This window comes from Periophthalmus magnuspinnatus, chromosome 16, assembly GCF_009829125.3.
Source record: "Periophthalmus magnuspinnatus isolate fPerMag1 chromosome 16, fPerMag1.2.pri, whole genome shotgun sequence".
In the NCBI taxonomy this organism is placed as follows: Eukaryota; Metazoa; Chordata; class Actinopteri; order Gobiiformes; family Gobiidae; genus Periophthalmus; species Periophthalmus magnuspinnatus.
In genome coordinates this window covers 18658473-18683505 of record NC_047141.1, presented here as the reverse complement: position 1 = coordinate 18683505, position 25033 = coordinate 18658473, and the positions used below count along the sequence as shown (strand labels likewise).

The window sequence follows — 25033 nt, the reverse complement described above, 5'->3', positions numbered from 1 at the left end:
TAAAGTTTTACACCAACAACTACATCCGATAGAAACTTTCACAATAAATACACGTTCAAATTAGATCCATGGTTCATATCGGTTAAAACCCGTTATGTGATCATAAAGTTTGATTATGATGATCGTTATTATTTTAACCAACGTACATATCTGTTGATTTAAACAATGTATATTTTAATGGAAATGGGACCGGATGAGACACTTAAAAAAAACAACTATTTTTCCCGGATCTTAATACGGCTACATTTTGTAGCTTCACTACAAACGGTTTGGAGGACTGAGCATCCCACAATGCACCGCGGTTAAGCTCCTCTTGTAAAACACATGGCAGCTTGTTTTCACATCATTGCTGATTTTTGTTTTACACTTTTAAATCAACCAAACTTACAGTATTGTTGAGTATCTATATTTCCAAATGAAAGTTAAAGTCCTGTCGCGGAATCCGGATGATTATGTCCGGGAGACCAAATATGATATTCAGCGAGGTAAGTGGACTGGCTCTAATGTTAACTTTAGCTTTTCAGCTAAACAGCGTACTAAAAGTTGTCGACACAGCAGTGTGCATGGATAAGAATACATTAGCCTTATATAAATAAGCACTCACCATTCGTTAATGTGGAATTAACGAAAACGGTGCCGGTGTCTACAGTAGAGCGCATTTCTTTGATTATTGTGTGTGATGTATAATGTAGATGCTAGCCTTGTTATTATATGGGCTACAAACCGTTTATGGTAATACCCATGCAAAGGTTTGTTGAGACCTGTGGTGGAAAGTGTCCTCAATTTTGTTATTTTAGTAGAAGTATAGATACCGGAGCATAAAATGCTCAAGTAAAAGTATCACATGAAAACATCTACCTAAGTAAAAGTATTAACGCACCCGTCTAAAAATGCACGTAAAGAGTGAAAAGTAAAACCATTTTGCGCATATTTTGAGGTCTTACACATCTTACAATGTATCGATTTTGATCAAGATTTGTGCTGAATAGAAAAAAATTGAATGTATTGATCCAGCTGTTTTTATTATTTATATATTTTTGTTTGCTCAAACCAGTCTTTTCAGCAGATCTAAATAGTGATAAAAATACTTCTCAATCCTATTAAAAATGTAGTGGAGTCGAAAGTACAGATACCTTCTCTCAAATGCAGTGAAGTAAAAGTAAAAAGTATCCACTGTAAAATTTACTTAGATAAAGTACAGATACCTAAAATCTTTACTTAAGTACAATACTTTACTACTTTTACCTTACTATGTTCTACCACTGGTTGAGACTATATACTCTGATGTTGCCTTTGACATATTTTGCTAAATTCTATGTAATTTAGTTAACTATGATTATTTAAATGGCTCATGGTGAGCTGTTGAACTCTTTTCTGTCTGCAGTTCCTAGAAACTATGACCCCAGCCTTCATCCATTTGAAGTCAACAGAGAATACACAAGGGCTCTAAATGCCACCAAGTTGGAAAGAGTTTTTGCTAAGCCTTTTTTGGCATCTTTGGATGGACACCGAGATGGAGTAAACTGCATGGCAAAACACAGCACCCGTCTGTCCAGTTTACTGTCTGGCTCCTGTGATGGAGAGGTACATTTTAGCCCCGTTTCAATAAGGTTTAGTCCAAACCTTGTTAACCCTGAAAAGAGATAAACTCTGAGAGTCACTATTGTAACTCACTCTGTGAACCTAACCTGGTTTAGAGCAGATTAAGTTACTCCTCTAACCCAGAGTTTAACAAGTCTGCTCCCAAAGGGGACCTCTGATTGGACAGTTCACTTCCCCATTTCCAAAAATTTAAAAACAGTTAAAACAAAGTTTAATGATGAGGGTTAACCTTAAGTGAATGTATTTTGTACTTATGTTATAAATTACAAATTGTAATAACATTTATACAACACAATTCACTGCTTATGATAAATTTGTTAGTTTGGTCAGGTTCATCAGCTGTATATCAAGCAATAGGCAATTTAGTTAAATCTTGCCTTAATTTAATGTCACATATAAAAGTACAGTTTATGTTTTGACCCTCCAAAAGTGATGGTGTGTAAAATTGCTTTAAGTTTTAAAATAGTATTTAATGAGCTAAAAATACATCTGTGAAAAATGATATGTTTTAATGCAACATACTAATTATTCATCTGCAAGTGGTCTAACTCTGCCCCAAACCTGTTTTCTGAAATAGGAAACTCTTGAGTTCATCCTATCTGAGTATGATAATTCTGAATCAGGTGTTAAATTCAGTGTTAGTTCAACTTGCTTTGTGAAATAGGCCCTTTGTCTCCAAATAGGACCTATTCATATAGTTCATAATAATAATTTGTTTCAACCCAAATGTATAATGTATGTATGAATACTTCTGGTTAAATAGTTTTATGCCAAAAATTGACACCTCAACTATAACAAATTCAGAAATAAAATAACCCTTCATAAAAACTCATGCAAGTTACAAAATTGAATAAGGGTTAATAAGTGCAATACATAAAATCCAATCCATAGAGCAGGAATTGCTTCTAAATCTAAACGTTGGCCAGACAGACTGAATCCTGCTGTGATGTTTGCCGTTCTGTTAGATTTGATCTTCACACTAACCAACCAGCTCTTAGTAGAGGGCTGGAAAAGTGCTGGCTATCCAGTACACTTGAAAATGGCAAAAACTGTATTTTTGGTAACCACCCGGGCAGCGATTTGTGTCCAAGTCTGTAAGGTGCTCATGTTTTTTTGTCTGCTCTAATGTGCGCTGCTGAGCGGTATGCATGATCATTCGTTGTAATGAAGATGCGGACCCCATTACAACAGTAACATGACTGCGGTCTGCTTTTACCTTAACCTTCTAAAATGCAATTAGTATAGTAAATAACAACTTACCTTAACTTAGTTTAATTAAGTAGGATTCTGAATAAGCTGTCTGTTTAATCTACACAGTAATATAAGAATCTAATCAACTGCCCATTTTATCCTAGTTGAAAATCTGGAACTTGACAAAACGTGAATGTGTCCGAACAATACAAGCTCATGAAGGGTTTGTTCGAGGAATAGTTGTTCGGTTCTGTGGGACATCTTTTTTCACTGTAAGTTACAATTAAACACATTGTACAAAGAACATCTGGTTATTGATATGTACCTGATATGTACGTCTACACGAGCTGACCTTAAAAGTGATGCAATCTTCCTTTTAATGCAGGTTGGTGATGATAAAACAATCAAACAGTGGAAAATTCAGTCTCCAGAATATGGTGAAGAAGAAGAACCACTAAACACTATTCTAGGAAAAGTATGGTTTACAAATTTCACATTTGATTTCTGATATTTCTATGGGTTTGATGAAAAGGATGCATTTCTTCAGACTGTATTCACAGGTCTGGACCACCACAGACAGGAAGGTGTCTTTGCAACATGTGGCCAGCAGGTGGACATCTGGGATGAGCAGAGGAGCAGTCCTATCCGCTCTTTTACCTGGGGTGTGGACAGCTTCAGCTCTGTTCGTTTTAACCCCGTGGAGGTAACACCAAAGAATAACTGCTATTTTTAATTTGACTTCTTTTCTTCAAGAAAAATGTTTCCTTAACTTTTATCAACAGACTGAGCTGCTTGCAAGTTGTGCTTCCGACAGAAGTATAGTGCTTTATGATATGAGGGAAGCAACTCCGCTCAAAAAGGTATAATGTACGTTTGGCCATTGCTTGACCAATGTCATTGTCTTCTTTTTAATATGCACGTGTCCCGATAGGTTGTAATGACAATGAGGAGTAACACACTTTGCTGGAACCCAATGGAAGCATACTACTTTACCTGTGCAAATGAAGACTATAAGTGAGTGAACATGCAAGGGTATAGTAAGTATAGTAATGGGGCTTTTTTTGTAACTATTTAAATATATTTTGGTGCTTCATTTTAGTCTCTACACTTATGACATGAGGAACCTGGAACAGCCGGTCACAGTGCACATGGACCATGTCTCTGCTGTTCTGGATGTTGACTTTTCACCAACTGGAAAAGAGTTTGTGTCCGCCAGTTTTGACAAAACCATACGGATCTTCCCCAAGGATGGAGGCCACAGCAGGTCAGTGTTGATCTGAACCTCACAAGAGAATGTTAGTCTATTCTATAGGCAAAAGAATTTATATGAATTTTGTTTATGCTTACCCATGTTTCAGACATGTTTCATTTGTTTTATCCTCTCCAGAGAGGTCTATCATACCAAGCGCATGCAGCATGTTATCTGCATAAAATGGTCTGCAGACAACAAATATATTTTAAGCGGTTCAGATGAGATGAACATTCGACTATGGAAAGCCAATGCCTCAGAGAAACTTGGAGTGGTAAGTTCACTACTCTTTTTATTTACTGAATAAAACTTTTCAGGGCCAAAGTGTCCTCTTTCTCTGGCATTTAGAGTCACTTCTTTAACACAGCAGTGGCTTTTTGCCTACATAGGCACTGTTGAATGTGGGTAACTGTGCCAGGAGGTAGCCAGTACATTTGCCAAATGCAGTGATGGATGCTGACTTGAGGTGGAATCACTCTCAATAAGTACAATGTACCAACTGGCTCATCGGCATAAATACCAGGTTGAACTAGAATGATAAAAAGACAGTGGCTGTTGGGTGTGTTTACCAATACACTGAAAACTCCTGGGGATTTCTGGGAAACCCCACTGCTTGATTTACTATATTATTGCTTGTTTTAGGTTGAATTGTTATAAATAATGGCCCTGGCAGTATTTTATTCCCAGCTGTACACTACATCCTGGGTTTTACATCCTATAAATTGCTGGGAACTGTTCCAGTGTTCCAAATAGCAGTTATGACTGAATAATAAAGATCTCAAGCATCTTGTGTGCCATCTCAAAAGCCATTTTTCATCCCTAGATTCCCTCACACTTAACTTCAGAGTGGAAAACTAGGCTGCTTTTGGCACTTGTTTTACTGTCACTCCTCAGGAGGAGATTTATTTGCAAGCGTTGCACTTAAAGAGATCAGACAAGTCCTCCTATCAGCAGTTTGAATCGGCCAATCACTTAAAGCAAGCTACACCAAGCATAATGAAACATTAACAATCAAGTTGAACCGAAAAGGGTCTTTAATTATAATGAATTGCTGAGGTGCCGATTCAAAGCTTTGTCACTCACGTGACTGGATCTCAAACGGGTATTGTCATATGCTTTATCAGACATAATTGCACAGAGACATGTTGAATGTTTGTTTGATGCACAGAAAGGCTAGCTATTATTTTTCCTCAAAGCTTGTGCTTTCATACAAGTCAATAAATTCTGGCATAATACATGCAAAAGTTTCTGTCTGTTAATGAAAGAAAAAAAATGCTGTTCGAAGCAATTATCTTAAGGTTTAAACATGTCATTACTTTTTTGTAATGTATGTTCAAAATGAATTCAATTCGGTGTGTAGTAGGTCATATAGTAATGGCATAATATACACTCCTTATTGCATCCCTCTTTATTTTTTTAAAATTGTACATAATGTTTTCTTCAGTTAGTGGACTAGCCACAAGTATATATCCAGGGGAAATGTCTGCTGCAAAAAGATCAGCATCTAACATCTTCCCCCAGTAAATTGAATCTACGACAAATCATTGCTTTTAATTAGAATAAAAGCCTTCGAGCAGAGCAGCCCGAGCCAAGGAGCTGAGGGCGGGGGTTATGAGTGAATGGACAGGACGGGATGATGTTGAGCTGGTGTCTTCACTTTTAACAGACATTGATTCAGTTTTGATGAGTAGGTCACTGTGCTGCTGCACTGGCCAGTGTTGAGACAGCATAATGTGGAAATCTGTCAGAAAATATTATTGTAGTCATAGTTAAAGTGTTTCCAACAGACCGTTGAACCTTTTCTAAGAATGCATACATCTCTTAAATGCAAATGATTTGCCATACAGTAAAGTTTATTATTATTCTATGCTTATATTTCATAAAATGTATATGACTGACCTGGCTTAACCAATACTAATTTATTTGGAGAACACAGTTGACATGGCAACATAGATGGTCTCCTGCATTGAGCTTTTGAACAATGACAGCAGTTAATTGAGTCTTTAAACAAGGAAGATAAAAAAAAATTAAACAAAACTAAACAAAAAGATCATATATTTTTAAATGCTACACCAGTGATGATTCATGTCATTTACAGTCACAGTATAAGTGTGACCTGTATCTTACACATCCCTGCAATATGCAGCTGACTCATCTCCATAGTAGATTTATGTGTAAGGGATATATAGCTTAACCTTGTGTTTGTTTCCTGACTTCATATTTTTATTTTACATTTTGTTTACATAGTGGTGCTAAAATTGAATAATAAACAGCATTACATATAGATGTATTTTTCCAACAAAGTGAAATAAGATTTTTTGTTGTACATTTTTGTAGTGGGTACAGTGTATGTGACATGCTCACAAAATATTCTTGGAAAATGAAGAAACTCATGTGTTCACATACAACCATGAAAGCTGTTCATTCATAACTAGTTTTTCTACTTTTCTCTGACCCACAGCTGACGCACCGAGAAAGGGAGGCTATAAACTACAGCCAGAAGCTGAAAGAGAAGTTTCAGCATCACCCTCAGATCAAACGCATTGCCCATCACCGACACCTCCCAAAGACAGTGTACCACCAGTCCAAGGAGCTGCGAGTTATGAGGGAGGCTCGCCGCAGAAAGTATGTATCATTTACTTTCACTCTTATTTACCAAAGCCACCCTTCTCTCAAACACCCTTGTGTTACCTTTTTGAACATGTTGCCACTGGGACAATCAGGGTTCCCTAATGGACAATTTCCCAGACTAACCTTGCCCCATGACACAGACTTTGTAGGCCTTACATAGTCATTGCTCCAGTTTGTGGGGTGGATTGATTGTCCCAGTTTGCCCTGCTGTCCAGTGATTCATGGCTCGGTCTGGGGTTGTTTTTGTAATTACTGACAGTATTGTGAAAGCTTAGAGGTGTGTTTGTTCTGGGAATGATTTACTATCTCTGCTTTATGCATTATTTTCTGAGTACATTAGTGTAGGCAGTGATGTAGGTGTTAGGTCAACAGTCTAGCCACTTCCCCCCACCTCCTTCATGTTTTGCTTGTCTCCCTTCCTCTGTACTCTATATTTTCAGACAAAAGCAAACGCCTAATATTTTATTCTTTTTCTTTTCACCAAGGGAGAGAAACGTCCGCAAGCACAGCAAACCTGGATCTGTCCCTGTGGTCACAGAGAGAGAGAAGCATGTGGTGACTGTTGTCAAATAGATATTTATTATTGTAACTTTGGATCAATACCTTTTGCTGTCTGGACATACTGGAAGACATATCTGCTAGTTTTCCTCTATCCTTCTAATCATAGGAGAGTATGTATGTAAGTATGTCTAATTGTAAATGATACATTGTGCACATTACATATTTACAGTCCGCCCTAACATGTTAAATTAAGTTGAAAAGAAGAGTGTGGGAGACAGTTTTCTATATCCTAATGCCTGTTTTCCTTTGAGATATGACCTGGAATTCCCGTAAACATGTTTGGTTTTTTTTGTTTTTTTTTGGTACAGTGTGTTTAACATTTGTAAAATTATGAAAATAAACCAATATTCAACAATGTTTGTATGGCAAATAAATACTCTTTATCGCAAAGTTCAAACTACTCCTTTTTGTTTGAACTGCAGATGATTTGGATCAGTGCTAATTTACTCAGACACAGCTCTAATGAGGTAGGCTCTATCCTCTTAATGTTGACTTTCAAATCCTATCAGCGGCCTGAGAGATCTCACTCAGACCAGGCAGGACCAAAGTGACAATAGTATCAATGGAAGTATATCAGATTTTGACTCTTGATTGCAAAGCTAAACATTATCAGCTTGTACAATGTTGTTGGGTGTATTATCTAAAATTAAAAAAAAAAACTTCCATGTTTTTTAATCCGGATGGGTTACTTTCATATACTCTCTAGTGACCAATCAAAAGCATGTGTCCCTATTCTCTGAAACTTGGGTACTTGTGACAGGAAATCCAGTCTCACTTGGGGTTAGTCATTTTCTGTATTTATCTTGCCACTTTATATTGGCCCTTTCATGGGGCTCGTGATCCTCTAATGAAATATGGATGATGCTTTTCCTGTAACAGTGTAGTTCACTCCAGCTGTACGCGCGGCCTTCCAGTCCATGTTTTGCGGCTGCTATGCGCCTGCTGTCAATGAACAGCCAGCGCGTCCTCTCCCCTTCAACAGCTCCCGTCTATTCTTCTACGTGTTTCCAGAGCTCCGCCCCTTCTTCCTATCTGGATTGTTTCCTCTCTCTCCCCTCTCTCCCCTCTCTCCCATTGCATCCATTTTTGTGCATTTAAGAAATCACCAAGAATTACGAACCTGGAGGAAAGCGAGCTAACCAGAGTGGAAGAGCAGGGCTAAGGACTCCAAAACAAAACAAGGGCGGACGGGGCATCTTTTATTCCCACCATGCGAGGAAACCCTTTCTAAAGGATGGCAGCGATGGGTTAGACAGGATTTAAAATGACTGCAAAATAAGAGGCAAGACCTACTTTTATCGTACCTTTGGTCGCTGGATGGATGTTTGTGTTGGGAATATACCTGAAGGTTGTAACCTGCAGCCTGTGCACCCTGCTATTGATTCTATTTGTTGAGGCGTAGTTTGATGTGTAAATGTAGTGTATCAACCTGCAACAGCTTAAATAATGCGAAATCCTCTGCGGTGAGACCATTTGACAACCCCATAAACACATTTTGACGCTTATTTATGCAGCACGGCTGGCGTGTGTGCATCCTGTAAGCAAGATGTCATGCCCCCAGTCCAAACTATATTCACTGAATTGTCTCCCCCAGTTCTGCTGCAACTTTTATAGTATTTTTTCTCGTTTTGTAGCAAGCGTGTGTAAAAGATGTCTGCTCCGCACGGGCCCCGGGGCGGCCCTGGCCCTGGTCCCGCTGCCGCTACTGCCTCAGCGGCGAGCGCCATGCCGGAGATGCCGGACCTCAGCCACCTCACGGAGGAGGAGAGGAAGATCATCCTCGGCGTCATAGACCGACAGAAGAAGGAGGAAGCGAAGGAACAGTCAATGTTAAAGTAAGAACCGGGGGCTTTTGGGTGACTGTCAACGGTGTGAATGTCTAATCGTGTCCATGTTGGGAACTGGTGCCGCTTGACATCCAACCTCTAAGTCCCTACTCGATGCTAGCCGCTGTGACAAGGTTAGAGCGAGGTTTCTACTGCTTTGCAGTGGAATATTAACATCCCTTTGATAAAAACAGAAATAACATGCAATGTATGTTACGATGCGGCATTTAGGTTGGATAAAACCCTCTCCCCTGTTCCTCCAGCTGGTTGTAGGGCAGTATAATGGGGTGGGTTAGCAGCAACGGGCGCCATTTTCACGTAAAAAGCACGCCAAATTGCTTAACCTTTCCCCACTGAACGTCACCGAGATTACACAATATGACACTGGCGAAATCATTTAAGGTGTCCTTTGTAGTGTTGCCGCATGCATGGTGTGGGTACGTGGTGTGCGTGATTTCCACGTTATCTCGGGGCCGATAGGTGGACGGAGCCTGTGCCCTGCTCCTCTGTGTACAGATGTCGCTCCGAGCGCTTCAGCACCACGGCGCTGTCCACTGTAGGGCTGAGTTTTAAGGTGGACCGAAGTGTTTCCGCTTGCATCGGGTTTTAAGCTCGGTGTGAGCCACTTTATGACCAAGTATTAATCACTGTCTCACATTGTCCTGCTTATAGTCAGGTGATGTACTGTTGATGTATTAAAATATGGATGCAACCCTCTGAAAAAGCTAGGCTAATGAGCAGGGACCATAGATTTAAGGGCGGTGGCCTTAAATATCTTCTTGTAACTCTCCGTCTTCAATGAAAAGGATGGATATATTTGCATACTCACAGACCGTGAATGTAGCCGTAATTCTCAGTCTTAAGTTAAAAAGCTTTCTCATCATTTCATATTTGCATACAATAGGCAATGTTTCTCACAGAAAATGATTGAATAATTCCAAAGGTGTGTGAAAAGTACTGATGTGGGGATATTAGTCCCTTTCTTCCTGCTTTTTTCATTTAAGTCCAATTCCTATAGGGCAAAAGTTGTGCATTAATCCCTATGTAATGTTGGTGCATGATAAACATGACTCATGGACTCCAAGACATGGCTACCTCAGCTGCTGCGGTGCACACTGTGTGAATCATCCAGGCCATTTCCACTGTTTCCCTACCCATTTGAGAGCTCCACATAACTCTCCTCCCAATCGTCCAGTCATTTTTCCTAATTTTCCCTTTCTCTGGGGTAAAGGGATTGTCAGTTTTAGTCACTCTGTAGTCTCACAGTGATGTCAAGTCCTTGTCACTGCTGAGCATGTGTGGAGGAGGCTGTTTTTTTTTATTTTTTTATTTTTTTTATGGGACAACCTGAATGAATTCTTTTTTTCCATTTCATTCATTTTCATTGTCTTCTATGTTTGGGTGTTACAGGGATAATATTTGGAAAAATTTAAGCATACGAAGCCATTGACAGAATAGGTTGTATTCTATGAGGCCTGAGTTGTCTTTCAAGTCTGGTTGCTGTTGTGTTTGTCGTGGTTACCTGGGGATTTATCTCATTGCCGGGTTGTAACCACTGATAAAAGGCAAAGAGTTGGGAGCCAGCTGCCACACAGTTGTTCAATAAGAGGTTGTAATTACAGAACATTGCATGTATGTGTTTTCTTGAGTTTATAGACATTGTATCTATAGGCGACTAATTTCTGTTTAGAAAAGTTAAAAAGCCTTTATTGCATCTTGGCTATTCAAGTTAAAAACATACACACCACTGACTTTTTTCAGTTTTTTGTTGTCTGATTTTCTATACGCATTTTTGAGATTTTACCCTAAAGACAACTACTTAATTATTTCCTATTTAAAAAGATGGGCCCAAAGAGCACCTGTCTACAGATTTTAACAATACATGTGCTCACATAGTGGTTCTCATCATATTCTTTTACAGATTTGTGGATTTTTGTCTATAGGTGATTCGCAGTGACTCATCAAAAGCGTAATCCCAGTATCTCTCTGCATGATTCATAACATCCTAAAGCGGTGTTGAGATGCTCAGGGCTGGCACAGGTACATTTGCAGCGGATTAACTTGTCACTGGTTCATAGCATCTCCAGCAGTCTCACAAACAACAACCACACTGCAGCCCTACACAGAACATACTTGGGCAACACAATTGAAAAACATGTTATATTCAATGATGATGACAATATATTTAGCAATAACAGTATTCTTTAAAATATTTCCCATGGATACCTCAATAAGTTTAAGCCAGATATTGCAATAAATCATTTGAGCTCCAGAAACTTTGCCAGAATACTGCAATTTTCTGTCAAACTGAATGTTTTTTGGAGTCAATTTAATTTATTATTCATTTTCTGCTGTGTATGTGCTTATAGTAATTGCTTGGTATGTTTGCATAGATTTTCAAGGAAAGTGACCAGTCTAACGTGTAATAATATAATAGAGGGAATCCTTGAGAGATGGAGGGATGAAGGAAAAGAGGACAAAAAGAGAAGCCTCCAGCTGCTGGGCTTGCCAACTCACTGTCATCTGGCTGAGGTGCCATAGAGAAAAAGAAATCCAGTGCTGCTGACTTGCATGTAATTAGCTTCTGTATGTTTGTGTGTGACAATATCTAGCAATTCCTGGCCATTAAATATATTCCTTTCCAGATATATTGCCGAAACAACTCACTTAGTCAAGTGGTTTTCCAAGATCTCCATTTTATAATTTAGTGACTTCAAATGTTTCTCTAAAGTACTTAATAAAAGAAACAAGTCAGTTGACTTCTGTTTGAAAGTGGTAGCACTGATTTCTGCCTGACCCTTTATAATATGTCACTGTAAATATCATCATAACATTGTGCCGTGTTATCTGACCACGCTGTCGGGACTGTGTATAGCTAGCTACAGTTCACCCTTTTTGGCCCAAATTGCTACACAAGACTGTTGTATCCTATGTGAATTTTTGAAGGTTCACATCTTGATTGCAAGTGAATAGATATTGCTTAAAAAAAGTATGAATCACTCTGAGTGGGTAAAGGCTCTTATTGTAAAATAGATAGCTTCACCTTCATTTCTTCTTATGTATACTAAGTATCACAAACATAAATCGCTATTTGTATTGTTGTGATTGGCAAATCGCAATGCTACTACATCTTCATTTCCTATGTATACAACAAATGTCTAAACCCTTCAGTTTAGACCTCTATTCTTGAATTAGTCTCAGATTTCAGTCTTCTCTCAAATCTTAATGCTCCTGAATGGATTTAAAATATGACCGGTGAATAGAATCCTACAAACAAAAATCACAAACTGAATCATAAACTCAGTGCCTGTCAGAAAAACGTTGGCTGACCCAGTCATTACAAACATTAATTACAAATCCAATAGAGACATTTGTATTTTAAATTCTTTGCTGTCAAGAGTCAATTTCTACAACTTTCAATTTAGACCTTACATAATGTAAAATGAATATATGTAAAATATAATGTAAAAAATGTAATGTAAAATGAATATATATATATATATATATATATATATATATATATATACACACACCCCCACACACCCCCACCCCCCATATATATATATATATATATATATATATATATATATATATATATATACACATGTATATAAATGTTTAACTGATAATTTAGATAATTTAAAATCTAAATTATTTAGTCTGGAACAACAAACTTATATGGAAAATTATGTATTTATTTGAGTTTAACATTTCATTGTTTTGAGTGTCCTAAGTCACGGGTTGGACAGTTTAAATAACATGTCAGGTTTTGGGTTTTTTTTTTACCAGGCAGCTTGGCTTTCACGCCTCAGTGGCTCTCCTCTATAGTACAGTAATGACGGTGCAGACCCCACCCCCCATAGCCTAGCCTCCCTGTGGCCGCCCTCAGCTTCCTGTTAAGGGCTGACCCACAGAGAGGCCTAGGGCATCACTTCTCCTCCCTGTGCCCCTGTGTTTCTCTGGCACTCCAGAGGCTATGAGTCAGCAGGGGCACTGTCATTAAGCCTGTATCCTTTGTCATGTCTGTTACCCCTTAAATGCACACTAACTACACCCTGTGACATTCTTAAACAGAAGATTTCTGTGAGGATCTGTTTTAGGGTTTCTCCTGATTTAAGTTGCCAGAAGTAGTTTTTGGGTTCCTGGGTTGATCTCCCATCTAACTGCTGTTCTGTTTTGCTCCAGGATAAAATCCAGTGGTGGAACTGGTTGAACTTTGTTTCTTTATTGTCCTGTTTGCAGACATTTTGTTTTTGTTTAGTCTTTATTACAGGGTAAACGTAATTAACAAGTGCCATTTTTATTGCTGTTTGACTGCATTCAGGCCCAAACTATATTAAATAAAATGGCAATACACCTTATGTCTGATGTCCAGCATCACATAAAACTATACTATGCCATTTTGTCCAGGCTTATTGCAACATTTGCTGTAGCTATTGTTCCAAACACACAGCAGATGTCCTTTTATTTATAACCCAACAGCTTTTAGCCTGTAAAAGTAAAAAGTGAAGCATGTTGCTATTTATTGCAAACATAAATGTTAAGAAGCATCACAAAGAAACTTTACTGTTTTAGTGTTCTGCTTTATTGTCTTCTTCCATTGTAATGACTGTTAGTATAATCTTGTATTTGACATAACATATTATATCCCTCACATACACATGTATATTGTATATTATATAACCATATGTACATTTATCAGTCTTTTATAAGTGCTTATAACTAATAGCTTAGCTCTCATGTTATTTGCTTTATCACATTGTAATGTCTCAAGGCAAGAGACATTACAAATCTATTTAAACTTTGTAATACTCTTTAGGTCACTCGTTGGTTATTCCTTTGTTTAAGTTCTCCACTTTGTATTGCCACCATGTTTTGAAATGAAAACAAATAGTCTATTCTACTCCCACTTAGGTCATGTACAGTTACAGTGCAATGTGCAGATGGTGTGTCTGTGTGCGCAACATTAAGAGCATTGACCTAGAATTAGCTGTGATTGATTGTATTCCATTTCTTTTCACTACATACCCCCCACCCCCATCAAACATACACTTGCACACTGTCCAGCCCATCTCACCCCCTCTCTGGTCATTTATCTGATGTGCAGGAGCTCAATGTACCAGCTGGGGTCAGAGAAACAGAGCGGCCCTTCCTCCCTGGAGGCTATAGGATCTCTACTCCTCTGAGAGAGAAAGAAAGAGAGAGGACAAATACAGACATGTATTGGCTATTTTATACCATCATGTAACAACAACTATATGTGTGATTTGAATGTCCTTAAAAGTCATCAACCACAACTTATCAAAACAAGACTATAGACAAAACTTTTGCTTAAATTGAAACCAAATGTAATACTTTGACATACTAGAATATGCTGGGATTTAAGAGTTAATTGGTAGAAAATTATGACATTAGGTTTACATTAGGTTCATATTTTTAGATATTTTGTTGAGGTATTAAATGATAACACAAAGAAATACATTTATTGGCATCTTAACAACATAGTGTAAGGATTTAAGCTTTAAATTTAATTCAAATGATTGAAATACATCTATAGACAATGTATCTGATCCACACTGTAATATGATTTGATGATGTAAAATGCGTACATCTCATTCATAAAACTAAAATTACGGAGTAAACAGCCCACAACCCAGCCATATGTTTAAATAATGTTAAAATTAATACATTGATCAATCTGCTCAAACAATTACACAACAACAGAAAGTGGCTAGTACGGTGACACACAATAGCACAACTGTTATGAAATGCTGTGTGATGCTTCCCACTGGAAAGCATAGTGTTCATAGTCATTCTCTCTCTCTCTCTCACTGCTTTTCCTTTAATTCCCATGCTCGCTCAACCTTGCCTTCCCATCCAAAGAGCAGATTCTGTCTTGAGAGTTCAGGAGATCCCCTCCCCCATCACTTCCCCAAGGGAGAGAGAGAGGATGCTGTCTTGACTCTGTAAAGCAGAACGCACGCCAAATGAATACATCACCATGCTAATTAAAGTAACAATGTGTTTTGGTTATGGGAGTTTGGCCTGTTGTCAAGTAGTTTGGCTCAGCTGGACAGAGAAGCAAGTTAGAACACAAAGGCTGTTGTTCAAATGATATACATTATGTAAGCTGCATACATCCATGTTGTACTGCATTAATGAATGAGGAGTCTATTCCATGTGCCACACTATCATTTGTCTATTGGCTACTGACGTTTTCTTTAGTTACATAAAATGTGTTAAGTTGCTTGTAACTAATTACCATTATTTTTGACTAATTTTGCTCGGTTGACTGTCCATTTGCAACATGTTTGGGACAGCAGCAGAACATCAGACAGGAGTGAAGGAGGGACAGTGATGTGAGCGATTCTATCAGTTCTCAGATATGACAACCACACATTGACAGAGCAATCAGCCTGCCATCTCCTTTGGGCTGCTCCTGCATGGCACCGCACTGGGCCTATTGTCTCTGCAGTTTTATTTTAAATAACATCTGCATTTGTCAGCATTCATTTGATTCTCTCATTTAAACTAACTTTGAAGGGATTTTCCTTGCCCTGGCTGCACTTTTTTAAATGCCCTTGGTGAAACATGACTGTAGAACCAGTTATGTCATGCCATTATACTTTTTATTACCTGTGCAAGAACAAACTTTTACTTAAGTGTCTTGTTTTAAATTAACTATTTGTTTATTTGAAAGGAGTTGTGTAGTGTATGTTTTATAGTCCAGGGCTGTATTACTTTTCATCTGTTGTCCCATTCACTCAGTTACAAATACACATTCATTCATACCCAAATATTCCCAGATACTGTAGCCCAAAGTCTGCACAAGTGAAAAGCTCTATCACTGAGCCACTGCCTCCTCAACAAGATATCTCCAACTTACTGTAAATATGATTTACCTATATGCAAATACTAATATTTCACCAAATTCAGATTTTATTTTCAGAAAGTATCATTGTTGAATATAGCAAATACTGGAAAAATATATCAAGCCACATAGCAAGAAGCTCCAAACCAACTGTTAATCTTTTTTGCCAGTTGTGCATGTGTGTGTGCGCATGCATGTGTGTATGCTTGTGCACCTGCACATGTATGTGCATGTGTTTCAAGTATTGGTCAGTCAGGTAGAGGCTTTTAAGCTCTTGGGATAAATAATTGCATCTGATGTCATTGCACTTGTGTAGTGGTTACTGTCAGTATGTGAAAGCATTTGTTCAGAGGTAACAGATCAAAGGTCCAGAGACCAACCAAATGAGTAAGTAACATTCTTTAAGTCTTGGGCAGAATCTTTTATACCCTTAATTTGCCATGGATATTTGTATTCTTGTTGTATGCCTTTGGAAAAGCAATCTGATAATTTACTCTCACAGTTAGTTAATGTTTTACACAAACTGAAAAAATCAAACAGCAAGCTCTAAATGAAAATGTGACACTGATAACACAAAGTCCTCCACCTGGTGGTGGTCCAAAGAGGCAACTCAAAAGCAATGAAAGAAAACATGACTGAAAAGCAAAGACATCCAGAAATGTAAACCTTATTTTAAAATTTTGCTAGTTTTTATCACAGCCTCAGAAACCTGGCTCTATTTACGAGTTGATAATTTTACCGTCTGTAGTTTACACAGTGCTCTCTCTAATCTCCCCTTCTCTCTGTGTTTATATTTGTGTATTTCTGCTCATTCAAGTCTCAGCTGGTGGAAGCAGGTGCAGGCTGGTGACTCAAACGCATGCACGCTGCCTAGGAGCCGGCCTTTCTAATGCATAACGCCTTTGTGTGGCTTCAAAACCTCCAAACAAATGCTCTGTAATGCTAGCAGTCATCACTGAAACACACATTATCTGCATTGTACAGCATAGAGACAGTGGGATTATGTAATGAAACTTTACATTTCCTTATGTAACTCTGTTGCTCAAACTGTGCAATGAAACAATATAGGAAAGTATGGTCATGTGATTATTTTCTATGTTCTTGGTGTATTCAGTGATAATAACACATTACACTTTGCAAAAATGAAAAAAAAAAACAAAAAAAAAAACCCTGCAAATCTTGATCCATGTAGTATTAGAGCTTTTAATGATTAAATCCTGTATTCTTGGAGATCCCTATAGTTCATGCTGAGCGCACAAAACTGTGTAAGACAACCCCATTTTAAATGATAATAGTTTATGTTTTTGTTTACATCATTTTGCTTGTGTGTTGTATAGCCCATATTGTTCCTAGATCTCTATGCATGGTTCTTCCATATCCATCCTTAACCTTTACTAGCATTATAGCTCTTTGTCTCATACATGTGCTAACCAGTGGTGGGCTAGATTACAGAAGAGACCAACTGACACAAATAGTGGAGGATAAAGAGCAGCCGCTGCCCTGACGTCACTAATGCAGCCAAGCACGACCCTTATATAAGTACATGCCAGTGTAATACACATTGTATAGAAAATGCAGACCCATGCTCCCTGTGCCCAGGGCTGGAGGTGGCTTTATGCAAGCTTTCAATGCAATTCCCTTTGCATTGAGTCACTGTATTTGTGCATATTAATAGATTGTCCTACCATGTGTTAGACCTGTACAATATGCAAAGTACATATAAATAAAAAAATTGAAAGCATTTTGTATGAAATTTTACTTTTTCTCCATAAATATTACTTTCGTGACCACTACAGCTGTATGAAAACCAAAAAAGGCGTGTTTGTACTGTCATGTGATTGTGACCAGCAGACACAGAGAGCCGATGTCTCATGGAGGATCACCGTGTAATCCCTTAATATCACTGTCCCGCTGAGTTACTAGCCATCGCCATGGAGATGAATGTCTTTTAACACATGGCCTGTGAGAGGGCCAGGGGGGGTGGGGCTGGGGCTGTGTGCATTTGGGTTTTTTTTCCTATAAGTGAAATGCTCAACTGTAAAATGTAAATATATCAGTGGTCAAAATTGGTATATTTCCTTTATTTGTTATTTGCATTATTCATAATTTTGGTGATTATTATTGCTGTATGTACAACACTTAAAAGGTAAAGGGCAAGTTGTACAACATTTTTAAACCATCACCAACAGAAAGAGCATATTGAGTTGCATTTCTGTATTTTTTATCTGAATGTAGCAACTGCCTGCACCACTGATCAGGTAGAGCTACATCTTACAATGGTGAAACTATTTCAAACAACCATTTTAATTTCTACTTTACATTTTAGGGGGACAGAGTGTCTCTCTCATGTAAATGTTAACAATTCAAATTTTTCATTGGTTTCTTTTTTACCCAAATCATTGTCTTTCCCAATGGATCCATGGTTCCAGTTAATTAATGAAATTAACTATGTTATATGACTAATAATCACTACACATGATGCACATGTGCATTACCAGCTAGAATAAACAATACCAATACTTAGAATTCAAAGCTTCGTGTCAATAATTGCACGAAAATATACAGGCAGCCATATCCCACACAGTTCAAGCAGACAACACACTAAATATTAGATTCATAGATTTATTTATTTATTTTTTACAAAACCATAATCAAATTGATACTGCAAGATTCCCATCCCTACTCATATGATCAAGGTCTATAATTTTGAAAATTACTGTGATGAGCTCATGTATATTATTATTATTTTTGTCTCTCAATGACTAATGCAACTAATGCGAAGCTGATGATTATGTTTCCCACTGTCTACATGAAAAGGTTTGACAAGGTGTTAAAATGGAGTTCCATGAGGGAAAGCTGGTCTTGTCATGCAGTGGACACTCCTTGGACAGCTAGTGGACTGGCATCTGGTTTGTGTTTTTACAGTAGCGACAGTCACAGATCTGTGTGCTGCTGGACAGCTGTTGAGTGGCAGAGAGTTCAACTTAATTTCTCTGCTACTGTAGTCCCACAACATGGACTTATTTTACTGAATGTGCTGATGGTGATCTCTTGAGGCCTTATTGCAAGTACGTCTTTGTCTAATGCTTGGCAGCGTAACCTTCTCCACTACTCATGTGCTTGTTTCAAGATGTTATGAGTACAGTATCACAGATTTATTGATAGACCAACGGCAGCTTACTGTTTCTGGACATCTTGCAGAGATGTGCATGGTAACAATCACTGGACTATGATTGGCTTCAAAAACAGCTAACAGTGTGGAAGCAATTTAAATATGAGTAAAATATTTATTTCCAAACTATAAGACTCAGTGTTGTGTATTCTAAAAACACATTGCATCTCTGTCCAGCTGTACCTGTTCCTCTGCAGAACTGCAAAAAGTGGAATCAGAAATTATTCCAGTTTAATTTGGACTACATGTGTAATTATTGTTACTTTCTACTAATTACAACAAAATATTGTATTTAATCCAAGTATGATTAGATCTTTTGATTTTCCTTTTTGAAACCAAATTCACTATAGAAATGTAAATAATTGCGATATCTTGCACGCCAAACCATGTCTATTGTCTGTAGTTAACTTTGACCAGCTACTGTACCTGTGATGTGCTGTGATGATGAATTGGGGCAGGAAGGAGCAGTGCAGCCTAGGCCCACAATAGGAAGGGTATTTATTACCTCTCTATTGTTAGCAATGGACAGGCTATTATTATGGCCCTGACAAAGACAGAGACGCAGACAGCTGACTGCAGTTTCAGTACAGTCCACCTCCCAATCTGAGTCATAGGCAAAACAGTGTTTAAAACTTTTAACAAATGTCTAGTTAACCATTAACCATTAGTTTTACTGTTATCTGTGAATGAAATGTATAAAATTTACATTTTATACATTTATATTTTATAAATTTAATTTATGTCAATAAAAAATCGTAAATTCTTTCCACAGTGCATTTTTTATATTCAGTAGACATGATTGAATATTACAATGATAATTCAATTTTAATTCAGCCTAATCAGTCCTTAAACAAGTGTAAGATATGTCAGGTAAAGGGACATTACATAAAGTCTTGAAGTACTGGGACAGTCCTGGAAGGATTTGGCAAACGTCCAACGGTTTTGCGCCCTTTACAAAAGCATAAAAAGCAGGGGGCTTGTCTAGTTTGGAGAAATCTAGGCTTTTGCTGTGTATGGGACTGTAAATAATGCGGTGATAGTGAGAGTGAGCAGGCTTGCATCTTGAGATGTGGTTTGCGATGCTTCAACATTTATAGTCTCAGGGTTAGTGGAGGACACAGAGCTGGTTAGTATGTGTTTTGCTGTAGTGGAGACAGGGACTAACCTTGGGGGCAGTAACCCATAGCCCCTGGCAGTGATGTGTAGGTTTCTAGAGGATTCCCAAGGGAGCAGTTTGTTGTATGGGAGGAGCTGTGACGTGAGCATGCTTAACTATGTCAGTCGGCCAGGAAGTGCTGATCGAAGCTGAAATAAATGTATTTCAGTCAGGTTGAATAAAGGGAAGTGACAGAAGAGACAAGCAAGCATTCACACACAGCAGAGACAACTTGGACAGCCGCCATTACCAAAGCGTTTACCACACAAGCCCATGTGACATGTGTTTTAGCAGCACTCTACCAGTTTACTTAGTCTGTAGCCCCAACATTATTACTATGATTTAGATTTTAGTGTTAAAAAAAATTCATAATCAAGATTGCATTTTTTATTTATTCTTGGAGTAGCCAACAAGGTCTAGGTTTAGCGTTATACAACAGTAAGTTATCTTCACATGCTGTTTTTTTTTTTTACAGCTAACACAATTTTTGCAGGTGACTAGTAGCAATACTGCTCAAGGGTTCATGGGAGTTTGCTCAACCAGTCCACATGTGTTTTGTGGGTCTGGAGAAGGCATTCGACCCTGTCCCTCGTGGTGTCCTGTGGGGTGAGTACCGGGAGTACAGGGCCCAGTCCCTGTATGACCAGAGCAAGAGTTGTGTTTGCATTGCCGACAGTAAGTCAGACTTGTTTTTGGTGTGTGTTGGACTCCGCCAGGGCTGCCCTTTGTCACCGGTTCTGCTCATTATATTTATGGACAGAATTACTAGGGGCAGCCAGGGGCTGGAGGGGGTCCGGAACCACAGGATCTCATCTCTGCTGTTTGCAGATGATGTTGTCCTGTTGGCTTCATCGAGCCAGGACCTGCAGCAGGCACTGAGGCGGTGTTCAGCCGAGTGTGAAGTGGCTGAGATGAGAATCAGCTCCTCCAAATCCGAGGCCATGGTTCTCAACTGGAAAAAGGTGGCTTGCCCTCTCCGGGTGGGTGGAGAGTCTTTGCCTCAAGTGGAGGAGTTGAACTATCTCGGGGTCTTGTTCATGAGTGAGGGAAGGATGGAGCGTGAGATTGACAGGCGGTTCGGTGCAGCATCTGCAGTGATGCTGTTGCTATATCGGACTGTTGTGGTGAAGAAGGAGCTGAGTCAAAAGGCAAAGCTCTCGATTTACCAGTCAATCTATGTTCCTACCTTCACCTATGGTCATGAGCTTTGGGTAATATCGCGGATACAAGCAGCTGAAATGGGTTTCCTCTGCAGGGTGCCTGGCACTCTCTTAGAGATAGGCTGAGGAGCTCAGTCACACAGGAGGAGCTGCTCCTCCATGTCAAGGGGAGCCAGTTGAGGTGGCTCGGGCATCTGTTAAGGATGCCTCCTGGACACCTCCCTGTAGAGGTGTTCCAGGCATGTCCCACCGGAAGGAGGGATTGGGGAAGACTCCAAGACACACTGGAGGAACTATGTCTCTGGCCTGGGAACACCCTGGGGTCCCACCAGAGGAGCTGGAGGACGTGTCTAGGGTGAGGGAAGTCTGGGAGTCCCTGCTTAGACTGCTGCCCCCGTGACCTGGCCCTGGATAAGCGGAAATAAAAGGATGGATAAGCATTTTGAGCAGGATGACAAATTTTTGGTAAAACCTAAAAATCAAGCTATGTAACTGTATGATCATCATTTTTACTAGCAAGGACCATGCCACAACATGATCATGATATACGATGAAGATATCTATTGATAATGAGACTCAGGATGGGGGCTTTGTCTCAGCCGATTTAGGAACTCCCTCTCTCCGTAGAAGGTGAAGTCTTCAGGCTGAACAAGTTGAACAAGAAGCACGGAGTGGGAGGGAGGGGTCGAGAGAGTGGAGACAGACGGTTGCCGGGATAGGCTTGTACAAATAGGGCTTCTGGGTAATTGGAGGTGTGGTTGAGGTGAGCTGTGGTTCGCTGGAGAGGAGCAGGAGGAGGTTGAGATGTGCTTCTGCTCCTGAATCTGAGTCAATCATATTAACTCCTTTTGTTCATATACTGTATGTCTGTATATGACCATGCAGCTAGTTGGCCATTGTCATTATTTCTACTGTATTTGAATGAGTACAGTGCATGTAGAGGGAGTACTTGTGAGACGGTTGCTCAGTGATTAGCTGACTCTTTGCCACTTGGAAATATTTCAGGGGGGTAGATATGGGGCAGTTCAATTGATTCCTGGCAGGTAATCTAAGGAAACAGATGGATTTTAGTTATATTTGGCAGCAGATTAGTGAGTTCCCCTGTTGCTCTGAAAATCTGCTGTTGCCAACCTCATGTTTGACAATCTGAATATTAGTCCTTGGTCAGGCGGGCTGGCTTGTGTGTCACTGTTAGATGCTCTATTCTAAGTGCACCCCGCAGTTTCAATCCTATCTGCTACTTTCTAAGGCCCAGCTGTGGTTCTGTGGCCAAGCCCTCACACCAAGGGAAGAGGAAGTTAGCAGTGCCTTTAATCCTATGGAAGGTGGAGAGGAAGTATTAAGTTGCACTAAGTTGGTGTTTACTGGAGGACTATAGGCACTTGGGCAGGTTTTGTCTAATCATACAGTGAGTGAATGGTGGATTGAATGTTTTTTTTTTTCATTGCTATTTGAATATTAAGTATCGAAATGAAAGTTGAAATCTCTGTGAAGTTGGCAAGTAAATTTTCTGTAGAGGAATTTATTTTCTCCATCTAGTTTTGAAAAGGAAGGACTTTGAGAGAAAAGAGTTATGTTCTGAGGGATGAAACACAATTCTTAAGAGATGAGATAAGATTATAAATTAGGTCCACAAGAACCAAGAAGAGATTTTGATCATTTATAATGAATAAATTATGAGGTTAAAGTCATGATACTGATTAAATTGTATACTTTTGTTGTCATTATAGCACTGCTTTATGACTTCTCAAAAAGAGTTGTAACTCATCAGCACTCCACCCATTTTTGTGGCCAAATGTAAACACATGGAATAATCTCAAGCTCATTCTAGCACAATCTTGTGTCCATTTTATTTTGTGAGATGTTTGTGGCATGAGATCTTGCCCTATCCCTAGTACAACAAAATACTTATTTGAATTGCAATACTTGATAAGAAATAATAACACAGTTTTGACTAGCATCTAAAGTAGAAGTTCAATGCTCTTTTGAACACTTTAGAGTCTCTAAGTAAGTAATTTAGCTGTAGACAGACAACAGCTGATGTGATGTGAGCTCACAACTTCTGGCTTGGTGCATGGTTTCTTCACTGCCATATCCCATTTCATTTGGAGATTTAAAATCTCATCCAATTCTCTTTTGTCTATGATCTGCACTTGTTGTCACATATTTAAAAACAGTTTAAGACTGAAAAATCCTATAGTGTGGTGGGCTTTAGTCTGAATCTAGCGATATTTGTGCACTTGTAATTGTTCATGTTGCAGTGTTACGTTTTTGACTTTGTAAACCAGTTTAGTTTAGACACACAGCAATGACTGGCAGGAAAATAATGCCCATGACAACTTTTATATAGTCACATCTAAAGGTACATGTTACTAAGAGAACACTGAAAAATAGTTAAAGCAAATGCAAATATATTTTATATTATGCAGTTGTTCTTAAATCTAAACTTTATTGGATAATAAGATATCCACCTGTAAGTTTGGACTTAAGATTGTTTTTAATGACTGAAATGAAAAGTTCTAGGAGGTCATTGAGAGTATTAATATTCATTATGCTGTAAGAATAATATAGAGTTCATTACACTAAAAACATTTCAGCTATTAAATGTTGGAATACATTAATCTCTCCAAATAAGCACTATATTATTTTTATAATTCATTCATTAATCCCATCTGAATACTCAGCAGTGCAGTTATCTATCTCTCAGGATTATGTGTCCACTAGAGAGCAGTGTATCACAGTACTTTAGCTCACTACATCTCAACACACAGGCAGCCATGCAAGCAAGTCTAAATACAGAACAAAAAAAACAAAAAACAATAGGCCCAGAAATAGCAGCAGCTGTGGCACGTCCCTTATTAAAAGTGAAGTAGGTGCAGTTAGCGGTTGACAGAGTTCACCTGCTCAGACCTGGTGTTCTGTCGGTATGGAGAGGTGAGCACATGTACTTGTTACCTACATTTATTCGTGAAACATTTTGAAAACATTGTACAATAAATCTAATTTCTGGAATAAGACTTTTGGTTACTCCAGTTCTGCCCATGAATGTGTCTACAAATTCCAAAAGTGTGAGTAGACAAGCAGATTATGTTTGGATTCTTGAGGCTGACTTGTAAGAATTCGATTTATTTATTTACTTCCTCACTTACTGATAATGATTTGTTAGAAATTTTTGCATGAAGTTGCGGAGTTGCTGTATCTCTCACCTGTTCTGTTTATCGTAATTTGTTGAAATGTCAAATAAGTTCTGAAACCAAAACCAAAATCCTTCTAACTATTCTTTATGAGTGTGCATTTGAATTTGAATATATTCTTACTTGGGTATCTTTTATTTCAATACAGGGGTAGTTTTGTACGTGTGTGTTTACTTGAGTGGAGGTTGGGGAAGAGCAGGTGAGAGGCAGGGTCCTATGCCCTAGGATTGTGCTGCAGCCAGGATACAACCTGCGTCATTTGTGACATTTTACACTCACTCATTTTACAGCCCCATGTCAAATAATACACTGGCCCTACCATCGTGTCAAGACTTCACAAACTCTGTTGTTGTTATGGTTGAGCTGTTTCTTGTTCAGACACTATTTTATACTTGCTACACATGCATATTTTGAATAGCT

The 25033-nt window shown here is 38.7% G+C and overlaps 2 protein-coding genes across 8 annotated transcripts in view; both read left to right on the top strand.

The window, feature by feature from the left end:
• Nucleotides 1–271: 271 nt before the first annotated feature.
• On the top strand, nucleotides 272–7628 carry dcaf13 (ddb1 and cul4 associated factor 13). Its single transcript, XM_033980994.2, has 11 exons — nucleotides 272–485; nucleotides 1385–1584; nucleotides 2958–3065; nucleotides 3179–3268; nucleotides 3341–3496; nucleotides 3576–3653; nucleotides 3725–3807; nucleotides 3893–4057; nucleotides 4181–4316; nucleotides 6504–6667; nucleotides 7159–7628. The coding sequence occupies exons 1-11, from the start codon at nucleotides 416–418 to the stop codon at nucleotides 7244–7246; spliced, it is 1338 nt and encodes a 445-aa protein (XP_033836885.1). The 5' UTR covers nucleotides 272–415; the 3' UTR covers nucleotides 7247–7628.
• Nucleotides 7629–8884: 1256 nt separating this feature from the next.
• Nucleotides 8885–25033, top strand: part of rims2a (regulating synaptic membrane exocytosis 2a) — a 99943-nt gene continuing 83794 nt past the window's right edge. For all 7 annotated transcript variants that reach the window (XM_055228159.1, XM_055228157.1, XM_055228155.1 and 4 more), the window contains exon 1: nucleotides 8885–9069. In XM_055228159.1, the coding sequence (XP_055084134.1) occupies nucleotides 8885–9069 (185 nt within the window). The remainder of the gene's footprint in view (nucleotides 9070–25033) is intronic.

Excerpts from the sequence above, each read along its gene's own strand:
- dcaf13 (XM_033980994.2), top strand. The coding sequence starts at position 416 with ATGAAAGTTAAAGTCCTGTCGCGGAATCCGGATGATTATGTCCGGGAG. Across the intron at positions 486-1,384 it reads CAAATATGATATTCAGCGAG|TTCCTAGAAACTATGACCCC; the intron begins GTAAGTGGACTG and ends TTCTGTCTGCAG. Across the intron at positions 4,317-6,503 it reads CCTCAGAGAAACTTGGAGTG|CTGACGCACCGAGAAAGGGA; the intron begins GTAAGTTCACTA and ends TCTGACCCACAG.